We start from the raw sequence: 20,035 nt of genomic DNA, 5'->3' as shown, positions 1-20,035 counted from the left end.
TGCGGCACGTGGGATCTAGTACCCTGACCAGGGATCAAACCCAGGCCCCCTGCATTGGGAGCGCGGAGTCCTCACCACTGGACCACCAGGGAAGTCCCTAGTTTCATTCTTTAGACGAGTTTTACAGCTAACTTCATCCAGTATTACCTTATTCACATGAGAAGTGGTCACTGTGATTTGCTAACTCTCCAGGTTGTTGTTTTTTTATTTCAAAGATAAATGAGGAGTGATCACATGTTTCCAAATGAAAATATTTATCAGCTTCTAGACTGCATACTTTAAGCCTGGAAGCATCTATATGTAAAAATATCTTATAAAATATAAATAAAAAGCAAAATTCACAATATGTATGGAGAAAATTAGGATACTACTGTTTTTATACCAAGCCAGTTGAAGATCAGAAAAACATATGTGAAACATTCAACTTAAAATGTCAGACTTTGACTTTCATCTAATATTAAATTCAATGTCACAGAACACAACATACCTGTATGGGTAGAACTCTATATAAAATACTGAGAAAAACCTCTTGGTAAATATTCATTCGTTGAAGGAGGTTAATTGTCCTCATAGATTCGGTTTTGTTATCATATATTAAGCCATGAAAACCTAAGATTGATATTTGAAAATTCAGTAAAAGATAATTATAATTAAATTATTCATTCAAAACTATTCATAGATTCTTTAGTATATGCCAGAGAATGTGCTAGGTGTTGCGGATATAATAGTCCTACCATGAAAAGCATACCATATAATAGATGGACATTATTTAAATGTTTACACAAACATAGGTAAATTATAACTTCTGTGATGTAATAGAAGAACCGTATGATTCTTCTACAGAAATTTGGGCAAGAGGATTTTATATTTCCCTGCTCTGCCTTCCTGCCATGAGACCTGTAGTACCTCCTTTGGGAGAGTATATGAAGCCTCCCTCCCACCCCCAGGGATGGGTTTGGCCATTTGACTTGCTCTGACCAATGGCAGGTGAGTGGATGTGACACAGGTCACATCTGAGCAGAATCTTTAAGAGACAACGCATGCTTCCACCAGCAATCTTGCCCTTTCCCTCTGCAGTGGTAACAGTATGTTCCACATAGGGGCTGGATAATGAGAGTGAGAAATAAATCTGTTGTTATAGAATTCCATTGTTATATTGAGGTCATTTGCTACTGTAACCAAGCCAACTAATTAACAGAAGGTATGAACAGTTCACAGAAGAAAACATGCACACAGTCCTTACACATCTGAAAAGATGCTCAACCTCACTCCTACTAGAATAGCAAATTAAAACTACACTAAGATATCGTTTCTCACCTAGCAGCTTGGAAAAAATCAAGAAGTTTGACAATATACTCTGTTAGTGAGGCTGTAAGGCTCTTTCATACACTGTAGTTGGGAATGCAAAATGGTATAATCCCTATGGAAGACAATTTGGCAACACCTAGCAAAATTACATGTGCATTTACTCTTTGATCCAGGAAGCCCATGTCTAGGAACAGATTCCAAAGACAGACTGGCAAAAAGACAAAATGACATAGGTACAAGGTCATTCCTGCAGTGCCATCTGTAAAAGCAAAAGATCAGAAACAATGCCGAAGTCCATCAACAGGAGGTGTTTTGGAATGAAATGTGTCCCCCCAAATTCCTATGTTGAAGCCCTAACCCCAATGTGTCTGTATTTGGATAGGGTCTACAAGGAGGTAAAAAGGTTAAGTGAGGTCATAGGGTGGGGCCTTAATCAGATAGGACTTGGTGTCCTTATAAGAAGAGGAACCAACAAGAGAGGCTCTCTCCCTCCCTCTATGCACACACACAGCAGAAAGGCCTTGTAAGGACATGGCAAGAAGGTGGCCATCTACAAGCCAGAAAGAGGCTTCACCAGAAACCAACCCCGACAGTACCTTGATCGTAGACTTCTGGCCTCCAGAACTGAAAGAAAATAAATTTGTTCTGTTTAAGCTACCCACTCTGTGTTATTTTGTTATGGCAGTCCTACTAGACTAATACAGGAGTGTTATGGACTGAGACTTTATATGGCCCCCTATGTTGAAGCCCTAAGGCTGTCCCCCTCCAATGTGGTGGTATTGAAGATGAGCCTTTGGGAGGTAATTAGGTAGAGACAAAGGTTATAAGAGGGGGACCCTCATAATGGGATCAGTGCTCTTATCAGAAGAGACACTGGAGAGTTTGCTCTCTGTCTCTGTCTTCCATGTGAGGATGCAAAGAGAGGTGGCCAGCAACAAGCCAAGAGAGTCCTCATTAGAACCCAGCTGTGCTGGTACCCTGATCTTAGATTTCCAGCCTTTGGAACTGTGAGAAAATAAATTTCTGCTTTTTTAAGCCACCCAGTCAATGTTAGTTTGTTATGGCAGCCCGAGTAGACAAAGACAAGAAGGCTACCTGAATAAAGTTATGGTTACCCACACCAAGGAGTACTATGCAACTGCAAGAAAATAAGTAAGTAAATAAATAAGGAATATCATGATACTCTACTATAGAGTGATCAAGATTTCAGTCAAGTGAAAAAAGCAAAATAGAGGACAGTGTATACAGTAAGCAGGGTTTTTTTCTGTAATAAAAGGGAAAATATGAATATATAAAGTATTTGCTTATATTGAAAATACTAACGGTAGAAGAATAAACCAAAAACTAATACAAATAGTTACCTAAAGAGTGAGGAAAGAAACAGGGTGGAGGTGACAGGGATGGAGGTGGACTTCCCTGAATGCTCTCTGTTTTATAGTTTTGACTTTGGAACCATGTAAACATTTTTTTAATAAGTATAAAAAATATATAAAATTTTTTAACAAAGCAATCACTGAAAACCAAAAGCAAGATAAAACAAAGAAACCTACTGAGTTGGTAGCTTGGTCACATAAAAAGAACTCTTTCCAGTGTTCTTGGGAATAGAGGAATATGACTGTAAATTCCTAGTAGGCTACATCCTAAGGACAAAAAGAATTACAAAGACAGCTTGAACTGTTTTCAGGCAATCATACTGTTAGTAGCAATATTATCATTGCTACACTGAAAGTATTCTACATAGCAGCATAAAACAAATAAGTGATAATGTCATAGAAGCCAAAATTTTCAACTTAAAGAAAACAAGATACAAATATAAAGTCAAAAAAGTAAAAACCTTGTTATCCTAATTTTGAACTAAAAATAGCTCTATTCATATTTTCTTTTAGGAAAAAAAAATCACATTTCCTACTCTGCTCACTAAAGGTCTGGAAATAAGGACCAAACTAGTAGCAATAAGTGCCTCTAGTACCCAGACTGTGGTCTCTAAATAGCCACTAAAGAGAACTGGGGCTCCTTGGAGAAACAGCTGATTCTAGGTCACGGGTAGGAAATACACAAAATGGGCTTGAAACATCTTGTCATGCCAAAGGAGTTTTCAAAGGCTACTGGAGTCATGTCAAAAAGACAGCAGTTGGTAGTTAAGAATCCACCTGCCAATGCAGAGGAGAAGGGTTCAAGCCCTGGTCCGGGAAGATCCCACATGCCGCAGAGCAACTAAGCCCAGGTGCCACAACTACTGAGCCTGTGCTCTAGAGCCCACAAGCCACAACTACTGAGCCTGTGTGCCACAACTACTGAAGCCTGCATGCCTAGAACCCGTGCTCCGCAACGAGACAAGCCACCGCAATGAGAAGCCTGTGCACCACAATGAAGAGTAGCCCCAGCTTGCCACAACTAGAGAAAGCCCGCACAGCAACAAAAAACCCAATGCAGCCAAAACAAAAAAAGACAGCAGCTGATTTGAAGGGCATCCCACTGGCCAAAGACTGGACAACTTGTTATGAGAAGAATAATGCAAAAGATTGAAATGCATGAAATATGTTAGAAATCCATGTGTTTATGATAATATTTAAAAAGCAAACCTTTAGGGGATGCTAGAGAGGTAACCCATTCTAAAACAAAGGGAAAGGATCAATACTTATCCCACCTTTCCTTTAGGAACTGACATTCTGGGTTGCCAAATAGTTGATGAGAAAACGTTTTTATTTAGAGAGGAAGTCCATCTGATAATGATGGAAGGAATTACAGAATCAGAATATCACCATGCTATAGTCCTTATGTAATGAACAGATTTAAGTAATGATCATCAATGGTGATAAACCTAGGTGAAAGGCTAACTAAGAACTTAATAATGGATGGCCCTGTCTAAACTCCAAAAGAATGAGCTGCACATTGTGCACCCCCTGATGTGGAAGTGGACAACACCAGCTAGGAAGTATTCTTGCTAAAAAGCAGAACCTAAATCTGAGCAAGCCTCTAGATCTAACTGCCAATTAAGAGGAAATTCAAACAGAGAAACACTGAATGGCAGCATTGGGGCTCCACCAAAATCCAGAAAGTGGAAAACTCAGACAAAGCAATCAGTGTTTCCAGTGAAGAATTACAAGAAAAAAAAGATGGTGAGAAATCCATAGCTTAAAAGAAACAAAGACATAGCGAAAGACTGCAATGTATGAGCTTTATTTGGATTTCAAAACTACATTAAAAATCTGTAAGACAAGAGGAAAATGAGAATATTGAGTAGATATTTGATATTAAGTAATTTCTTAATTGTGATAATGACAACTTGGTTATGTTTATAAAAGGGATGGGCTTCCCTGGTGGCGCAGTGATTGAGAGTCCGCCTGCCAATGCAGGGGACACGGGTTCGTGCCCCAGTCCGGGAGGATCCCACATGCTGAGGAGCGGCTGGGCCCGTAAGCCATGGCCGCTGAGCCTGCGTGTCCGGAGCCTGTGCTCCGCAACGGGAGAGGCCACAGCAGTGAGAGGCCTGCGTACCACAAAAAAAAAAAAAAAGAGAATTGCCATTCTTTAGAAAATTATACTGATATATTTACAGATGAAGCAATATGATGTCTTGGAGTTATTCCAAAATTATCCAGGTTGAGGATGGGGGTAGAGAGGAAACAAGATTGGTCATAAACTGGTAACCACTGTAATTGAGTGATACTTGAGTGCAAATCCATTAGAGGATTTTCTCTACCTTTTTATATGTTTGAAAGTTTCTAAAAGAATAATCTTAACAAATAACTAAATGAATTGAAACAGATCAACCACTGAGTTCATAGTGATTAGAAAGAAAATACTCATTATTCACCTTTAGAGCAGAGGTTTTCAACTTCAACACTACCAGTATTTTGACATTTTGGTCCTGATACTTCTTTGTTGGGGGGACTGTCCTGAGCACTACAGGATGTTTAGCAGCATCTCTGCCCTCTACTCACTAAATTCCAGTAGCACACTCACCCTCTCCCCCATAAAGTGTAACAATCAAAACCATCTCTGGACATTCCAGATGTCCCCCAGGGACACAACTGCCCTTCAATAAGAACCCCTGCTTTGGGGAATGCTAGAGAAGCAACTCATAATTTTGAGAACTTGTAAGTACAGCTGATTCTCATTACTCACCACAGTTATGTTCTATAAAATTGCAATGAAAACTGTATTAGCAATACTGAATGAGGAGGAAATACAGGGTTACTTTCCTACAAGCTTCTGGTCATGCATTTTCATCAACTGATCAACACATGACCTTGATTTATATGAGTTTTTGTCTAAAGACACCTTTAGTATATATTGTTGTTTCATTAACATTTAACTCATGGCCGACAGCACTCTAACTCACACCTGAACAAAGCTCATCTAACACACGTTATTTTCTCTGTATGCCTTCACCATGGCCTTCTCGCACTTAGGAAAACTAGACAGCACTGCAGCACTATGCTTGTGGGCCACTTTAACAGGAAAATCACCAACGAAAACCACAAAAATGCAAAAAACACATGGCACTAAACAGATTGTGAAAAGGACTCTGTAGTCTGAGCTGAAACACGAAAGCACTGCATCACCTTATTTGACCTCAGCTGGGAACACACAAATGAAGCAACTAAAAATTTTCACTGCTGTGCACATGCCCGTGAATGACGGTGAAAGCACCAGGACTATTGATTCTGGGGTTACAAGTATGTTTCAGAGAGTAGGTGAATTTGCAAATATAGAATCCATGAATAATGAGGATCAACTGTATGGGGGAAAAATCAACACTTATCCTGCCTTTTTTGATAAACTGTAGCTCGGGGTAATCAAATAGCTGATGAGAAAAAGGTTTTCTATCTAACAGAGTTCCAGCTAATAAATGCAGGAGGAATGAGAGTCACTTCTGTAACTCTATTGAAATAATGGACAGAGGCAATAGTCATCAATGGCTGCTAAAACCACTAAGTGCAAGGCTGGTGAGTAATTAACCTTATTATGTGTGAATGCAACTATCCACACAGGAATCAACTCATTAACTTTTATGGCACTAAAAGAAAGGCAACCAAAATTTCATGTCTCCTATCGTGATAAAATTAGAGTACAAAACATCGCCCATGAAGAATTCTTACCAAAAATATATCTGATTCCAAACAAAGCCTAGAAAAAGGCAATTCTCTGTTATATGCACCCATATGAAGCACATAACGCATATATTGAGTAGGAGAGACCCTTTTGGAGGGTTCCATTAAATGGAGTAAAGGTAAAGAGTATGTGCTCTAAACCACTTAGAAACACAGAAAACGTGGGAAAATGGTAACTGCAAAATAAAGGAATGAATGGGGGGCACTGGGGACAAAAAAGACAACTGTAATTCTCATTTGTACTACCAAAACGTCTCCTGTTTTCAGACAATACTCCTTTCACATACAAAGACCTTTTCCAAAATGACCATGAAAACAATTAACAGCAAAACCAAGAAACTATGAACAGATAATTAGGGATGGAGCAGAGCTGAGAAGCAAGGAGAGGAGAACTACATAAAATATTACATAACTTCTTCCAAAGCAAAACATTTTCATGGATTGATTATGTTAAAAAGGAAAAAAACTATACAAGTTCAAGGAAAAACTACACAAGATCTATAAAGCATTTAGAATGCATTAGTGCAAAAGTATATTTTAGCAGAACTATTGAAAAGAATGCAGTAGACCCCAAATAAAACTATTAGTTGTGATTACCTTGCATGAGGGTTGGAGCCTGCAGCATCTGCTTGTAGTAGGAGTAATACAGTCCACATTCTGTTCTGAATGAGATTTCTCGCTCCACTTCCTGAAATAAAGTTAGGTCTACTGGGTTTACATGACCTAGTTTTGTTTAAATATCTACTGTCACTGTAGAAACAGGATATAGAACTACAACTTAAAAGAAAAACACAAAAACAAAAACCTCTGACAACAGTCTTAAGAAATCTTGGCAAATAAAAACAATAAAAGGCTGATAATTATTGAAGCTGGGTGTATATTATAGGGGTTTATTTCACTATTCTCGCTATTTTTGTGGATGTTTAAAATTTCCTATAACAAACCATTTTTAACAATGGAGAAAACTAGTTCCATTTAAGTTAATGTTTCAGAGTTAACGTTTTTAATTTCACACAAATTAAAACCTTAAAAAAGTACCACCATTCTTATGTAATATTAGTGAAAAACAAAATAGGGACAGTAGAAAAAAGTCTCTCAAATAAAAAGAACTATAACTGCATTAGACACCTGCCTAAAAGCTAACAATATTATATAAGATTAATAATTTTCTTTTTATTCTAAGAATACAAGGTATTCTTAGTAAAATGGGGCAGACCTTTTACATGTGAATTTTACTTTGAAAAGTGTAACCTTGGTGGAAAGATGTTCATGTAGGAAAATGGATACAAGAAATATTAAACTGCTTTTATATAAATATTCAATTTTAGAAGAACTGAAAATTTAAAGTAGTAGCTATTAGTCAATTTGGTTGTAAGGTGCTTTTATGAAATTTAAGATTTAAATCAGTAATATAAAATATGGAGGCAACTGGTAACAAGAATGGGGAAGACTTTCTGGAATAATCCTATTAATACTCTTAGATCCTATATTTCATATATATATAACAGTATAAATGAACAAAAAATTATAACCGGGGCTTCCCTGGTGGTGCAGTGGTTGGGGGTCTGCCTGCCGATGCAGGGGACGGGGGTTCGTGCCCCGGTCCGGGAGGATCCCACATGCCGCAGAGCGGCTGGGCCCGTGAGCTGGCCGCTGGGCCTGTGCGTCCGGAGCCTGTGCTCCATGGCGCGAGAGGCCACAAAAGTGAGAGGCCCGCATACCACACACACAAAAAAAATAAATAAATTATAACCTATGTCATTATAGATTCTTTTACACCAGTGTTGAAAAAAACAGGTTCTGCAACACACTGTCTAAAATGTAATACCATCTATGTTTTTTCCTATACAGCAGATCCATATTCCACAAACCCAACTTTACTGGTGGAAGATGATAAACACTGAATATCTTACTTTCTAGTGGATAAACTTCTTTTAGCACATCTTTGTTTTCCCCTACCTCCAATTATTTTTCAAATAGTAATAAACATTTCATTAAAAGAACCAGTCATGCTATTTATCTTCAGATCTGCCCTTAAAATATTTAAAGAGGGACTTCCCTGGTGGTCCAGTGCTTTAGAATCCGCCTTGCAATGCAGGGGATGAAGGTTCGATCCCTGGTGTGGGAACAAAGATCCCACATGCCGTGGGCCAACGAAGAGCCCGTGAGCCTGCAACTAGGACCCGACACAGCCAAAAATAAAAAAAATAAAAAATAAAAAAAGATATTTAAAGAAATATTTCTCCTACCCTTTAAAAAAGTATTATAAATTAATTCACGAATAGAGCATTGAATACTCAACTATCAAAGAGTATAAACATCCACTTACTGATATTAAAACAATTATGTTTCATCATTAACTCTTTTTTAAAAAAGCAGAAGGCACAGGGTAGCAAACCTTCTTATATAATGAGCTTCCTTTCACAGAAAACAATTTTTTTTTTTTTTTTTTTTTTTTTTTGCGGTACGCGGGCCTCTCACTGTTGTGGCCTCTCCCGTTGCGGAGCACAGGCTCTGGATGCGCAGGCTCAGCGGCCATGGCTCACGGGCCCAGCCGCTTCGCGGCATGTGGGATCTTCCCGGACTGGGGTGCAAACCCGTGTCCCCTGCATCGGCAGGCGGACTCTCTACCACTGCGCCACCAGGGGAGCCCAGAAAACAAATTTATCCTTGGGAAATCAAACATAAGAAAAAAAGGCTCATCGGGTTTTGAAATTTAATTTCATTAGCACACTTGCTTTACAAAAAGGACAACAGAAAATGATGTAGCTCTTTTAGCTTTTACATTTGCTACTGATTTGTGTTGTGTCTTTCACACCTGTAAAGTTTTATCTTTTGGCAGTCACATTAATCCATTCACCTTTAATCTTTGGGAAAAACTGCTCCACTGCTTTTGATAACATAAAACTAAATTGGTATTAATTGTTTCCAGAATGTTCAACCTCCTCCGTGGTCAGGTAACCATAGAAACTATGAAGTGACATTAACTAAGCAAATACTAGCTTTTGCCCATGCAAATAAGAAAAAAAACCACATTAAGTATATTACATTCCTTTCCTTCTCTCCAGCTGCCTTAAAGTGCTCGAAGTGTGGCTGCCTTCAATGGAATATTCTAACATCAAACACTCATGCCCAAACCAAACTGGAGAACGAAAACAGTCATTCACATGTAGGGGGCTCCCTATCGGACATGGTTCTAAAAGGAGACTGACTTCATGAAGATGCAGAAAGAGAAAAAAAAACCGCTCAAAGTACTAAAAGTAGAAAGCCACTTTTGTGCCCCATCTCTCTCTCTTTTAACATACCCAGAATGTGTAAAGAACAGAGGGGATCCTGATTAGTAAAAATGCCTTTCAACATGATTAATTGGTAATCTTGGCACCAGCTGTATAGAACCAAATGCTATACTTTATTAGACAGACACTTGCAAGTTTTACATCTGCTTCATGCTAAGAGAACATCTGCTCTACTCAAAACACTTTTCCAGTTTTTATACAGCAATTTATACTTTGCCTGGTGGATAGTGCCAATGAAAAGGTACATCAATAGAAGTTACCCTGTGAAGAACACAAAACGAACAAATACTTCATGTTTTAAATTGCACAAGTTCCACAGGGGAAGCACTGTTGAGAGAATAAAAAACATTGTCTCTGAAGATGACAGAGAAAAGCAGAAAGACAAAATAATTGTATTTTTAAGAAACTGTACAGCTAAAGCCATTTAAGTAGTAGTTAATATAGTAATTTAACAGAAGTACTAAAAGGAAATAAGTATGAAGAAAAGAAAATGACTAATTAATGTTGTCAGGGCATGCAACTAATGTTTTGCATGCCCTGGCAACACACAAAAGGTAATAAGCCCTTTTAGACAAATGACACCAAATTTGCAAAGGAACCATATCATTAGTTTTAAAAAATCTCATGTAAATAACTTTGTTTATAAAAATTGCCCCCCCCCAAAACAACTAGGCAACTGGTAGTGGGGAAGCCACTGAAAGATTAACATTAAAGGTAAAATTAACATGAAAGATTACATTAAAGGCAAATGTAATCTTTCAGAATTAAGTTAACAAATCATCTCACTAAGCAACAGTAGCTCACGATAAGACAGCTGTTCTTAAAGTTCTGTACAGGGAATCATGCCGTCAGCAAACATATTTATGGCACATACATGGTTTATTGTCTGGTTAAATTCATGTCCATCTGTTAGAATGGAATGATTCTTGCCCTAGAGTTGATTAAAAGCCATGACATATGACAGCTGCCAAGCAGTGTTTGTGACTAGGTTAGACTATTGTTGAAGTGACAGTATTTCCACTGGGCTCGGCTGAAGCAATTATCAGTTGTGGTTCTACCATAGTTACCACTGTGCGGATTAACCCTATTTGGTCTAAAGACTCCTTGCTTTGCAGGAGTATTCAATGGGAAGATGTGCAAATTCTATAAAATCAAATAAATAAGAAAAAATGTTAGCATAAAGAAAAAAGACTTAAAAAAATTGAGTGATTTGAGTACTTTTGGCCAAATGAAAATTACCTTTCCTTATAACTGAACGTTTATTTTCTGAGGAAACAAAAAGGGATAAGAATTCAGTCCTTGATTCCAAGGAGTTTAAGTTTCAATGAGAAAAAACAATGCATTTTTTAAAAAGGAAAATGACTGTTCAAGCAAAGACAGGTATCAATTAGAAGGAATGACAATTTTTTGCCTATTAAACTAGCCTCCCCACTGGATTCTGTGCTTCTAATTGGTATCTTCTTCCTCCAATCGATCTTCGTCATTCACTCATTCATTCATCCATCCATCCACTCATTTATTCATTCAACAAATACCTACTGACCACCAACAATTGACAAGCATTCTTTTGCTGGGAGATTTAGCAGGGAAGAAAAGAGACACAGATCTCTGCCTTCATGGAATTTATAATCTAGAGCAGAAGGAGAAGGGAACAAATAAACAAGCAAAATATACAAAGGAAAGCAGAGAAGTGGTATAGGGAGGGAAGGGGGTGGTGCCATGATCCTGGAGGTGGACAGGGAAGGCCTCGCTGATGAAGTGACACTGACCAGAGAGCGGAAGAGGTGAGGTAGTGAGCCATGTGGATGTCTGAGGGGAGAGCCCATCAGTCAGGCAAAACAGCCCACATGCACCCTGGAGATCGGCGAGGAAGACAGTGTGGCTGGAGTGGAGGGAACAAGGAAGGGGCAGTAATAAGGTTGGGGGGCTGTAGGGGCAGAAGTAGAATCTGAGATGTAATGTGGGGTTAGGGTCTGGACCACTCAGTCTGGGAGACACAAGGACTCTGGGCTCATACTCTGAGCTACAAGGTGTGTGTGCAGGAGGTGCGGAGGTCAGGAGTTTGGTTTTAGACATGTTGAGCTTGAATGTGAAGGGTTTTGAGCAGAGACATACACTGCTATATATTTAAAAGAATCGCACTGGCTGCTGTGTTCAGAATAGATTCTACGGGACAAGGGCAAAGCCGGGAAACCAGGAAGGGGGCTGCTGAAGTAATCCTGGTAGAGACAAAGGCGGAGGTTGTGAGAGGTGATCGGATTCTAGACACTGTCAAAAGAAAACTGATTGGGATTTCCTGAAGGATTTAATGTGGGCCACATGTGCCTACTTAATTTAATTACAATTAAAAATTCAGGGGCTTCCCTGGTGGCACAGTGGTTAAGAATCCGCCTGCCAATGCAGGGGACATGGGTTCAAGCCCTGGTCTGGGAAGATCCCACATGCTGTGGAACAACTAAGCCTGTGCGCCACAACTACTGAGCCTGCACTCTAGAGCCCGCAAGCCACAACTATTGAGCCCCTGTGCCACAACTACTGAAACTCACGTGCCTAGAGCCTGTGCTCCGCAACAAGAGAAGCCACCACCATGAGAAGCCTGCGCACTGCAACAACGAGTAACCCCCACTCGCCACAACTAGAGAAAGCCCGCACTCAGTCAAGGGAGACCCAACGCAGCCAAAAAATAAATAAATAAATGTATATTTAAAAAAAAAATTAAAAATTCAGTTCCTCAGTTCCTGAGCATATTTGGATAATGGCTATAGTATTACCACAGCAAAGATAAAGAACTTTTCAGCAAACAGAAAGTGTTTTTTTAATAGATCTTTATTGGAGTATAACTGCTTCACCATACTGTGTTAGTTTCTGTTGTACAACAAACTGAATCAGCCATATGTATACCTATATCCCCATATCCCCTCCCTCTTGAGCCTCCCTTGCACCCTCCCTATCCCACCCCTCTCGGTTGTCACAAAGCACTGAGCTGTATCTCCCTGTGCTATGCAGCAGCTTCCCACTAGCTAACCATTTACATTTGCTAGTATATGTATGTTGCTGATACTCACACCTCGCCCCAGCTTCCCTCTCCCTCCCCGTGTCCTCAAGTCCATTCTCTATGTCTACATCTTTATTCCTGCCCTGCCAGTACCATTTTTTTTTTTTTTTAGATTCCATGTATGTGCGTTAGTATACGGTATTTGTTTTTCTCTTTCTGACTTACTTCACTCTGTATGACAGACTCTAGGTACATCCACCTCACTACAAATAACTCAATTTCGTTTCTCTTTATGGCTGAGTAATATTACATTGTATATATGTGCCACATCTTCTTTATCCATTCATCTGTTGACGGACATTTAGGTTGCTTCCATGTCCTGGCTATTGTAAATAGAGCTGCAATGAACACTGTGGTACATGACTTTTTTTTTTTTTAACATCTTTATTGGAGTTTAACTGCTTTACAATGGTGTGTTAGTTTCTGCTTTATAACAAAGTGAATCAGCTATACATATACATATATCCCCATATCTCCTTCCTCTTGCCTCTCCCTCCCACCCTCCCTATCCCACCCCTCTAGGTGGTCACAAAGCACCGAGCTGATCTCCCTGTGCTATGCGGCTGCTTTCCAATAGCTATCTATTTTACATTTGGTAGTATATGTAAGTCCATGCCACTCTCTCACTTCATCCCAGCTTACCCTTCCCCCTCCCCGTGTCCTCAAGTCCATTCTCTACATCTGCGTCTTTATTCCTGTCCTGCCCCTAGGTTCTTGAGAACCATTTTTTTTTTTTTTAGATTCCATATATATGTGTTAGCATATGGTACTGGTTTCTCTCTTTCTGACTTACTTCACTCTGTATGACAGAATCTAGGTCCATCCACCTCACTACAAATAACTCAATTTCGTTTCTTTTTATGGTTGAGTAATATTACAGTGTATATATGTGCCACATCTTTATCCATTCATCTGTCGATGGACATTTAGGTTGCTTCCATGTCCTGACTATTGTAAATAGAGCTGCAGTGAACACTGTGGTACATGACTCTTTTTGAATTACGATTTTCTCAGGGTATATGCCAGTAGTGGGATTGCTGGGTCATATGGTAGCTCTAGTTTTAGTTTTCTAAGGAACCTCCATACTGTTCTCCATAGTGGCTGTATCAATTTACATTCCCACCAACAGTGCAGGAGGGTTCCCTTTTCACCACACCCTCTCCAGCATTTATTGTTTGTAGATTTTTGATGATGGCCATTCTGATTGGTGTGAGGTGATACCTCATTGTAGTTCTGATTTGCATTTCTCTAATAATTAGTGATGTTGAGCAGCTTTTCATGTGCGTCTTGGCCATCTGTATGTCTTCTTTGGTGAAATGTCTATTTAGGTCTTCTGCCCATTTTTTAATTGGATTGTTTTTTGTTTTTTTTGTTGATGTTGAGCACCATGAGCTGTTTGTATATTTTGGAGATTAACCCTTTGTCCATCATTTCATTTGCAAACATTTTCTCCCATTCTGAGAGTGGTCTTTTCGTCTTGTTTATGGTTTCCTTTGCTGTGCAATAGATTTTAAGTTTATTTAGGTCCCATTTGTTTATTTTTGTTTTTATTTCCATTCCTCTAGAGGTGGGTCGAAAAAGATCTTGCTGTGGTTTATGTCAAAGAGTGTTTTTCCTATGTTTTCCTCTAAGAGTTTTATAGTTCTGATCTTACATTTAGGTCTTTAATCCATTTGGAGTTAATTTTTGTGTATGGTGTTAGGTAGTGTTCTAATTTCATTCTTTTACATGTAGCTGTCCAGTTTTCCCAGCACCACTTATTAAAGAGGCTGTCTTTTCTCCATTGTATGCTCTTGCCTCCTTTGCCGTAAATTAGGTGACCATATGTGCATGGGTCTATCTCTGGGCTTTCTATCCTGTACCATTGATCTATATTCCTGTTTTTGTGACAGTACCATACTGTCTTGATTACTGCAGCTTTGTAGTATAGTATCAAGTTGGGGAGACTGATTCCTCCAGCTCCATTTCTCTTTTTCAAGACTGCTTTTGTATTTGTGATCTTTTGTGTTTCCATATGAATTGTAAAATTTTTTGTTCTAATTCTGTGAAGAATGCCATTGGTAGTTTGATAGGGATTGCACTGAATCTGTAGATTGCTTTGGGTAATATAGTCATTTTCACAATATTGATTCTTCCAATCCAAGAACATGGTATATTTCTCCATCTGTTTATGTCATCTTTGATTTCATTCATCAGTGTTTTATAGTTTTTTGAGTACAAGTCTTTTGCCTCCTTAGGTAGGTTTATTCCTAGGTATTTTATTCTTTTTGTTGCGATGGTAAATGGGATTGTTTCCTTCATTTCTCTTTCTGATTTTTCGTTGTTATTGTATAGGAATGCCAGAGATTTCTGTGCATTAATTTTGTATCCTGCAACCTTACCAAATTCACTGATTAGTTCTAGTAGTTTTCTGGTGGCATCTTTAGGATTTTCTATGTATAGTATTATGTCATCCGTAAACAGTGACAGTTTTACTTCTTCTTTTCCAATTTGTATTCCTTTTATTTCTTTTTCTTCTCTGATTGCCGTGGCTAGGACTTTGCCATTGAATAATAGTGGCGAGAGTGGACATCCTTGTCTCATTCCTGATCTTGATGGAAATGCTTTCAGTTCTTCACCATTGAGTATGATGTTTGTTGTGGGTCTGTCATATATGGCCTTTATTATGTTGAGGTAGGTTCCCTCTATGCCCACTTCCTAGAGAGTTTATTATAAATTGGTGTTGAATTTTGTCAAAAGCTTTTTCTGCATCTATTGAGATGATCCTATGGTTTTTATTCCTTTATTTGTTAATATGGTGTATCACATTAATTTGCATATATTGAAGAATCCTTGCATCCCTGGGATAAATCCCACTTGGTCATGGTGTATGATCCTTTTTATATGTTGTTGGATTCTGTTTGCAAGTATTTTGTTCAGGATTTTTGCATCTATGTTAATCAGTGATATTGGTCTATAATTTTCTTTTTTCGTGATATCTTTTTCTGGGTTTGGTATCAGGGTGATGGTGGCTTCATAGAATGAATTTGGGAGTGTTCCTCCCTCTGCAATTTTTTGAAAGAGTTTGAGAGGGCTCAGTGTTAGCTCTTCTCTAAACGTTTGGTAAAATTTGCCTGTGAAGCCATCTGGTCCTGGGCTTTTGTGGAGCCCAAATGCCGCAACTACTGAAGCCCGCGCACCTAGAGCCCATGCTCCGCAACAAGAGAAGCCACCGCAATGAGAAGCTCTCGCACCACAACGAAGAGTAGCCCCCACTTGACGCAACTAGAGAAAGCCCGCACACAGCAACGAAGACCCAACGCTGCAAATAAATACATACATACATCAATTTATTTAAAAAAACAATTAAAAGTTCATTTTCTCAGTTCCTGAGCATATTTGGATAATGGCTATGGTATTACCACAGCACAGATAAAGAACTCTTCAGCCAACAGAAATTTCTTTTGAACACCATTTTTCTAGTGTTTCCCTAATCAGTAAGGTCTTAACATTTGGTCTTAGACGTATGCATGCTATATTTAAACAAAAAGTATGCATCTAGTCTTTTAAGTTTCACTGAGATAGAATTCACATACAATTTACCCTTTTAAAGTGTACAAGTCAGTGGCTTTTACTATATTCACAGGGTTATGAATCCATCAGTACAATCAATTTTGGAACATTTTCATTACCCACACTCCTGGGCTGTCACCCTGCAAATTCCACATGCCCTCTAACCCTAAGCAATCACCAATCTACTTTCTGTCTCTTTAGATTGGCCTCTCCTGGAATCACAGAATATGTCCTTTGTGCCTGACTTCTTTCAATTAGCATGTTTTCAAGGTTCATCTATGCTGTAGCATGTATCAGTAATTCATTTCAAAACTGCTGAATAATATTCCATCGTATGGATATACCACCTTTTCTTTACCCATTCATCTACTGATGACATTAGAGTTGTTTCCTCTTTTTGGCTATCATGAAAAATGCTGTTATGTACATTTGTTTACAATTTTTTTGTGGATATGTTTTCATTTTTCTTGGGTGTACCCTTAGGAGTAGAATTGCTAAGATCATGTGATAACTCTGTATCTGATTGAGGACCTGCTGGACTTTTTCCAAAGTGGTAGATGGTTTCCAGCTGCTCCACATCCTTGTCAACAGTTGTTATAATGTCTTTTTATAATAACCCTGCTAGTAGGTGTGAAGTGTTATCTCATTGTGGTTTTGATTTTAATTTCCCTAGTAGTTAATGCGGCTGAGCATCTTTTCATGTGCTTGTTGGCCATATGTAAATCATCTTTGGAGAAATGTCTATTAAGTCCTTTGCTCATTTTAAAAATCAGGTTGTCTTTTTATCATTAAGTTGTAATAGTTATTTATATTTTCTAGATACAAATCCCTTACCAGACATGATTTGTAAATATTTTCTCCCACTCTGTTGTCTTTTCACTTTCTTAATGGTGTACTTTGGAGCACAAAAGTTTCTAACTTTGATGAAGTCCAATTTAACTATTTTTCCTTTAGTCACTTGTGCTTTTGGTGTTGTATCTAAGAAAGCTTAGCCAACCCAAGGCCATGAAAATTTATTCATGTTTTCTTCTAAAAGTTTCATAGTTTTAACCCTTACATTTGGGTCTATGATCCATTTTGTGTTAATTTTTGCATGTAGTATGAGAAAAGGGCCCAAATTCATTCTTTTGCATGTAAATACCCAGTCGTCTCCAGACCATTTGTTAAAAAGACTATTCTTTCTCCATTTAATTGTCTTGGTACCTCTGTTGAAAATCAATTGACCATAAACGTAAGGTACTCTCAATTCCATTCCATTGATCTCTATGTCCATTCTTAAGCCAGCACTACACTCTCTTGATTATTGTAGCCTTGATATTGCAGGTTTTGAAATCAGGAAGTGTGAGTCTCCCAACTTTGTTCTGTTTTGGCTATTCTGGGTCTCTTATTCCACATAAATTTTAGGATCAGTTTGTCAACTTCTACAAAAAATCCACCTGGGATTCTGAGAGGAATCATGTTGAACTTGGGGAGTATTGCCATCTTAACAATATTGTCTTCAATGCATGGACATGGTTTAAGTTTTATACTTTTTGGTTAAATTTATTCCTAAGTATTTTACTTTTTGTTGATGTGTAAGTGGAATTGCTTTTTTTTTAAAATAAATTTATTTTTGGCTGTGCTGGGTCTTCGTTGCCACGCATGGGCTTTCTCTAGTTGTGGTGAGCAGGGGCTACTCTTCGTTGCGGTGTGTAGGCTTCTCATTGCAGTGGCTCCTCTTGTTGCGGAGCACAGGCTCTAGGGGTGCGGGCTTCAATAGTTGTGGCACAAGGGCTTAGTTGCTCCACAGCATACAGGATCTTCCCGGGCCAGGGCTCAAACCCATTTCCTCTGCATTGGCAGGTGGATTCTTAACCACTGCGCCACCAGGGAAGCGCTGGAACTGTTTTCTTAATTTCACTTTTGGATTGCTCATTGCTACTGTATAGGAATACAATTAATTTCTGCATATTGATCTTGTTACCCTGCAACCCTGATAAACTCATTAGTTCTAAAAGTTTTTTTTAGTGGATTCTATATACGTATCATCTACAAAGAGAGACAGTTTTACTTCATGCCTTTCATTTCATTTCCTTGCCATTATTTCCCTGACAAACTGTCTAGTACAATGTTGAATACAAGTGGCTACAGCAGAAATCCTTGTCTTGTTCCTGATCTCAGGGAGAAAGCTCTCAGTCTTTCATCATTAAGTATGCTCTTAACTGTGGGTTTTTGACAAATGCCCTTTATGAGGCTAAAGTTCTCTGTGTATTTCTAGATAGATGAGCATTTTTATCATAAAGGTTGTCAAACTTTGTTAAATGCTTTTCCTGTGTTTTTTGAGATAATCACATGGTTTTTATTTGTGTATTCTACTGATGTGATGGGCTCACCTAGTCCATTCCTATTTTGAGTTATGTACATTACAAAGAACTGATGTTGAATTTTTTTCAAATACCTTTTTTTACATCTCTTGAGGTACTAATATGGCAAAAAAAAAAAAGTATATATTTCCCAACAATCTCCTTTGCATTCCTGGCAGAAAAATGACTTTTTCATGGTGTGGCATGCTTTAATGTGCTACTAGACTCTCTTTACTAGCATTAATTAGGATTTTGGGTCCAATATATATAGTGGGATTAGTCTCTGAGTTTCGTTTTTTTAATATTATCTGGATTATATGCAGTTGATCCTCATTATTCATGGATATCCTATTTGCAAATTTGCCTACTAGCTAAAATTTATTTGTAACAACAAAAATGACAAAAATCAATACTTGCTGTATTTTGCAGTCATTTGTAGACATGTGAGTTGCCTGATGTGCATAGTTCCCAGCTGTGGTCTGCCTCTTGCTCCAGCTCTCACACAGAGATGATCAGAGGATAAAGACAGTAAGGGGCAGCAGTGCAGCACAGCACGAGAAGCCCTAGCTCTGGGGCCAGTCACAGAAGGTTTGAATCCCAGCTCTGGCACCAGTTAGTGGATGGCCTCAGGCAACTCACTTAACATTTCTGAAACTCACTTTCTCTTTTGTGAAAAAAAAGAAAATAGAATCTACCAGGAGGAGTTCTTAGGATTTAAGATTGTAACCTATGTGTGATATGAGTATGTCTATACATATGTACATATTTCCCCAGGAGTCACGGTTCAGTATTCGCTAATTCACTATTCTCAGTGACTTTATATAACATAACTGGTGGGAATAAGAACTGACTGTAGTTACAGTCTGATCCTCAGTTTTGGTGTGTAATACCTGATTTATAGCAATAATTTGGAAGTTTTCTTCCTCTTTAGTATTCTAGGATGGCTCAAATAGCATTGGAATATTTTGGTTCTTTAAAAGTTTGGTAGAATTCCTCCATAAAGTCAACAGGGTCTGGTATTTTGGGGTTGGGGGATAGGTAGGTACAATATTTCTCAAGTGTTCTCTATCACATCTACAGAAATAATTGTGTTTACTGGGGCCGTTTTGGTAATTAATGTTCTTCTAGGGACTTCCCTGGTGTTCCAGTGGGTAAGACTCTGCACTCCCAATGCAGGGGGCCCGGGTTTGATCTCTGGTCAGGGAACTAGATCCCACATGCATGCCACAACTAAGAGTTCACATGCTGCAACTAAGAAGTCTGCATGCCACAACTAAAGATCCTGCATGCTGCAATGAAGATCCCGTGCGTGCCACCACTAAGACCCAGCACAACCAAAACATAAGAATAAATAAATAAATATTT

The 20,035-nt window shown here is 38.6% G+C and overlaps 1 protein-coding gene across 2 annotated transcripts in view; it reads right to left on the bottom strand.

Annotated features, from left to right (window-relative positions):
* The window catches only part of DPY19L3 (dpy-19 like C-mannosyltransferase 3), a 73,724-nt gene that overhangs the window by 40,951 nt on the left and 12,738 nt on the right, over positions 1-20,035 (bottom strand). For both annotated transcript variants that reach the window (XM_082863287.1, XM_082863288.1), the window contains exons 4-5: positions 7,023-7,113; positions 488-609 (exon numbers count right to left, since the gene is read on the bottom strand). In XM_082863287.1, coding sequence (XP_082719413.1) covers positions 488-609; positions 7,023-7,113 — 213 coding nt within the window. The remainder of the gene's footprint in view (positions 1-487; positions 610-7,022; positions 7,114-20,035) is intronic.

This window comes from Leucopleurus acutus (assembly GCF_964270905.1).
Source record: "Leucopleurus acutus genome assembly, chromosome: 20".
Taxonomy (NCBI): domain Eukaryota; kingdom Metazoa; phylum Chordata; class Mammalia; order Artiodactyla; family Delphinidae; genus Leucopleurus; species Leucopleurus acutus.
This window is presented reverse-complemented; position numbering and strand designations above follow the sequence as displayed.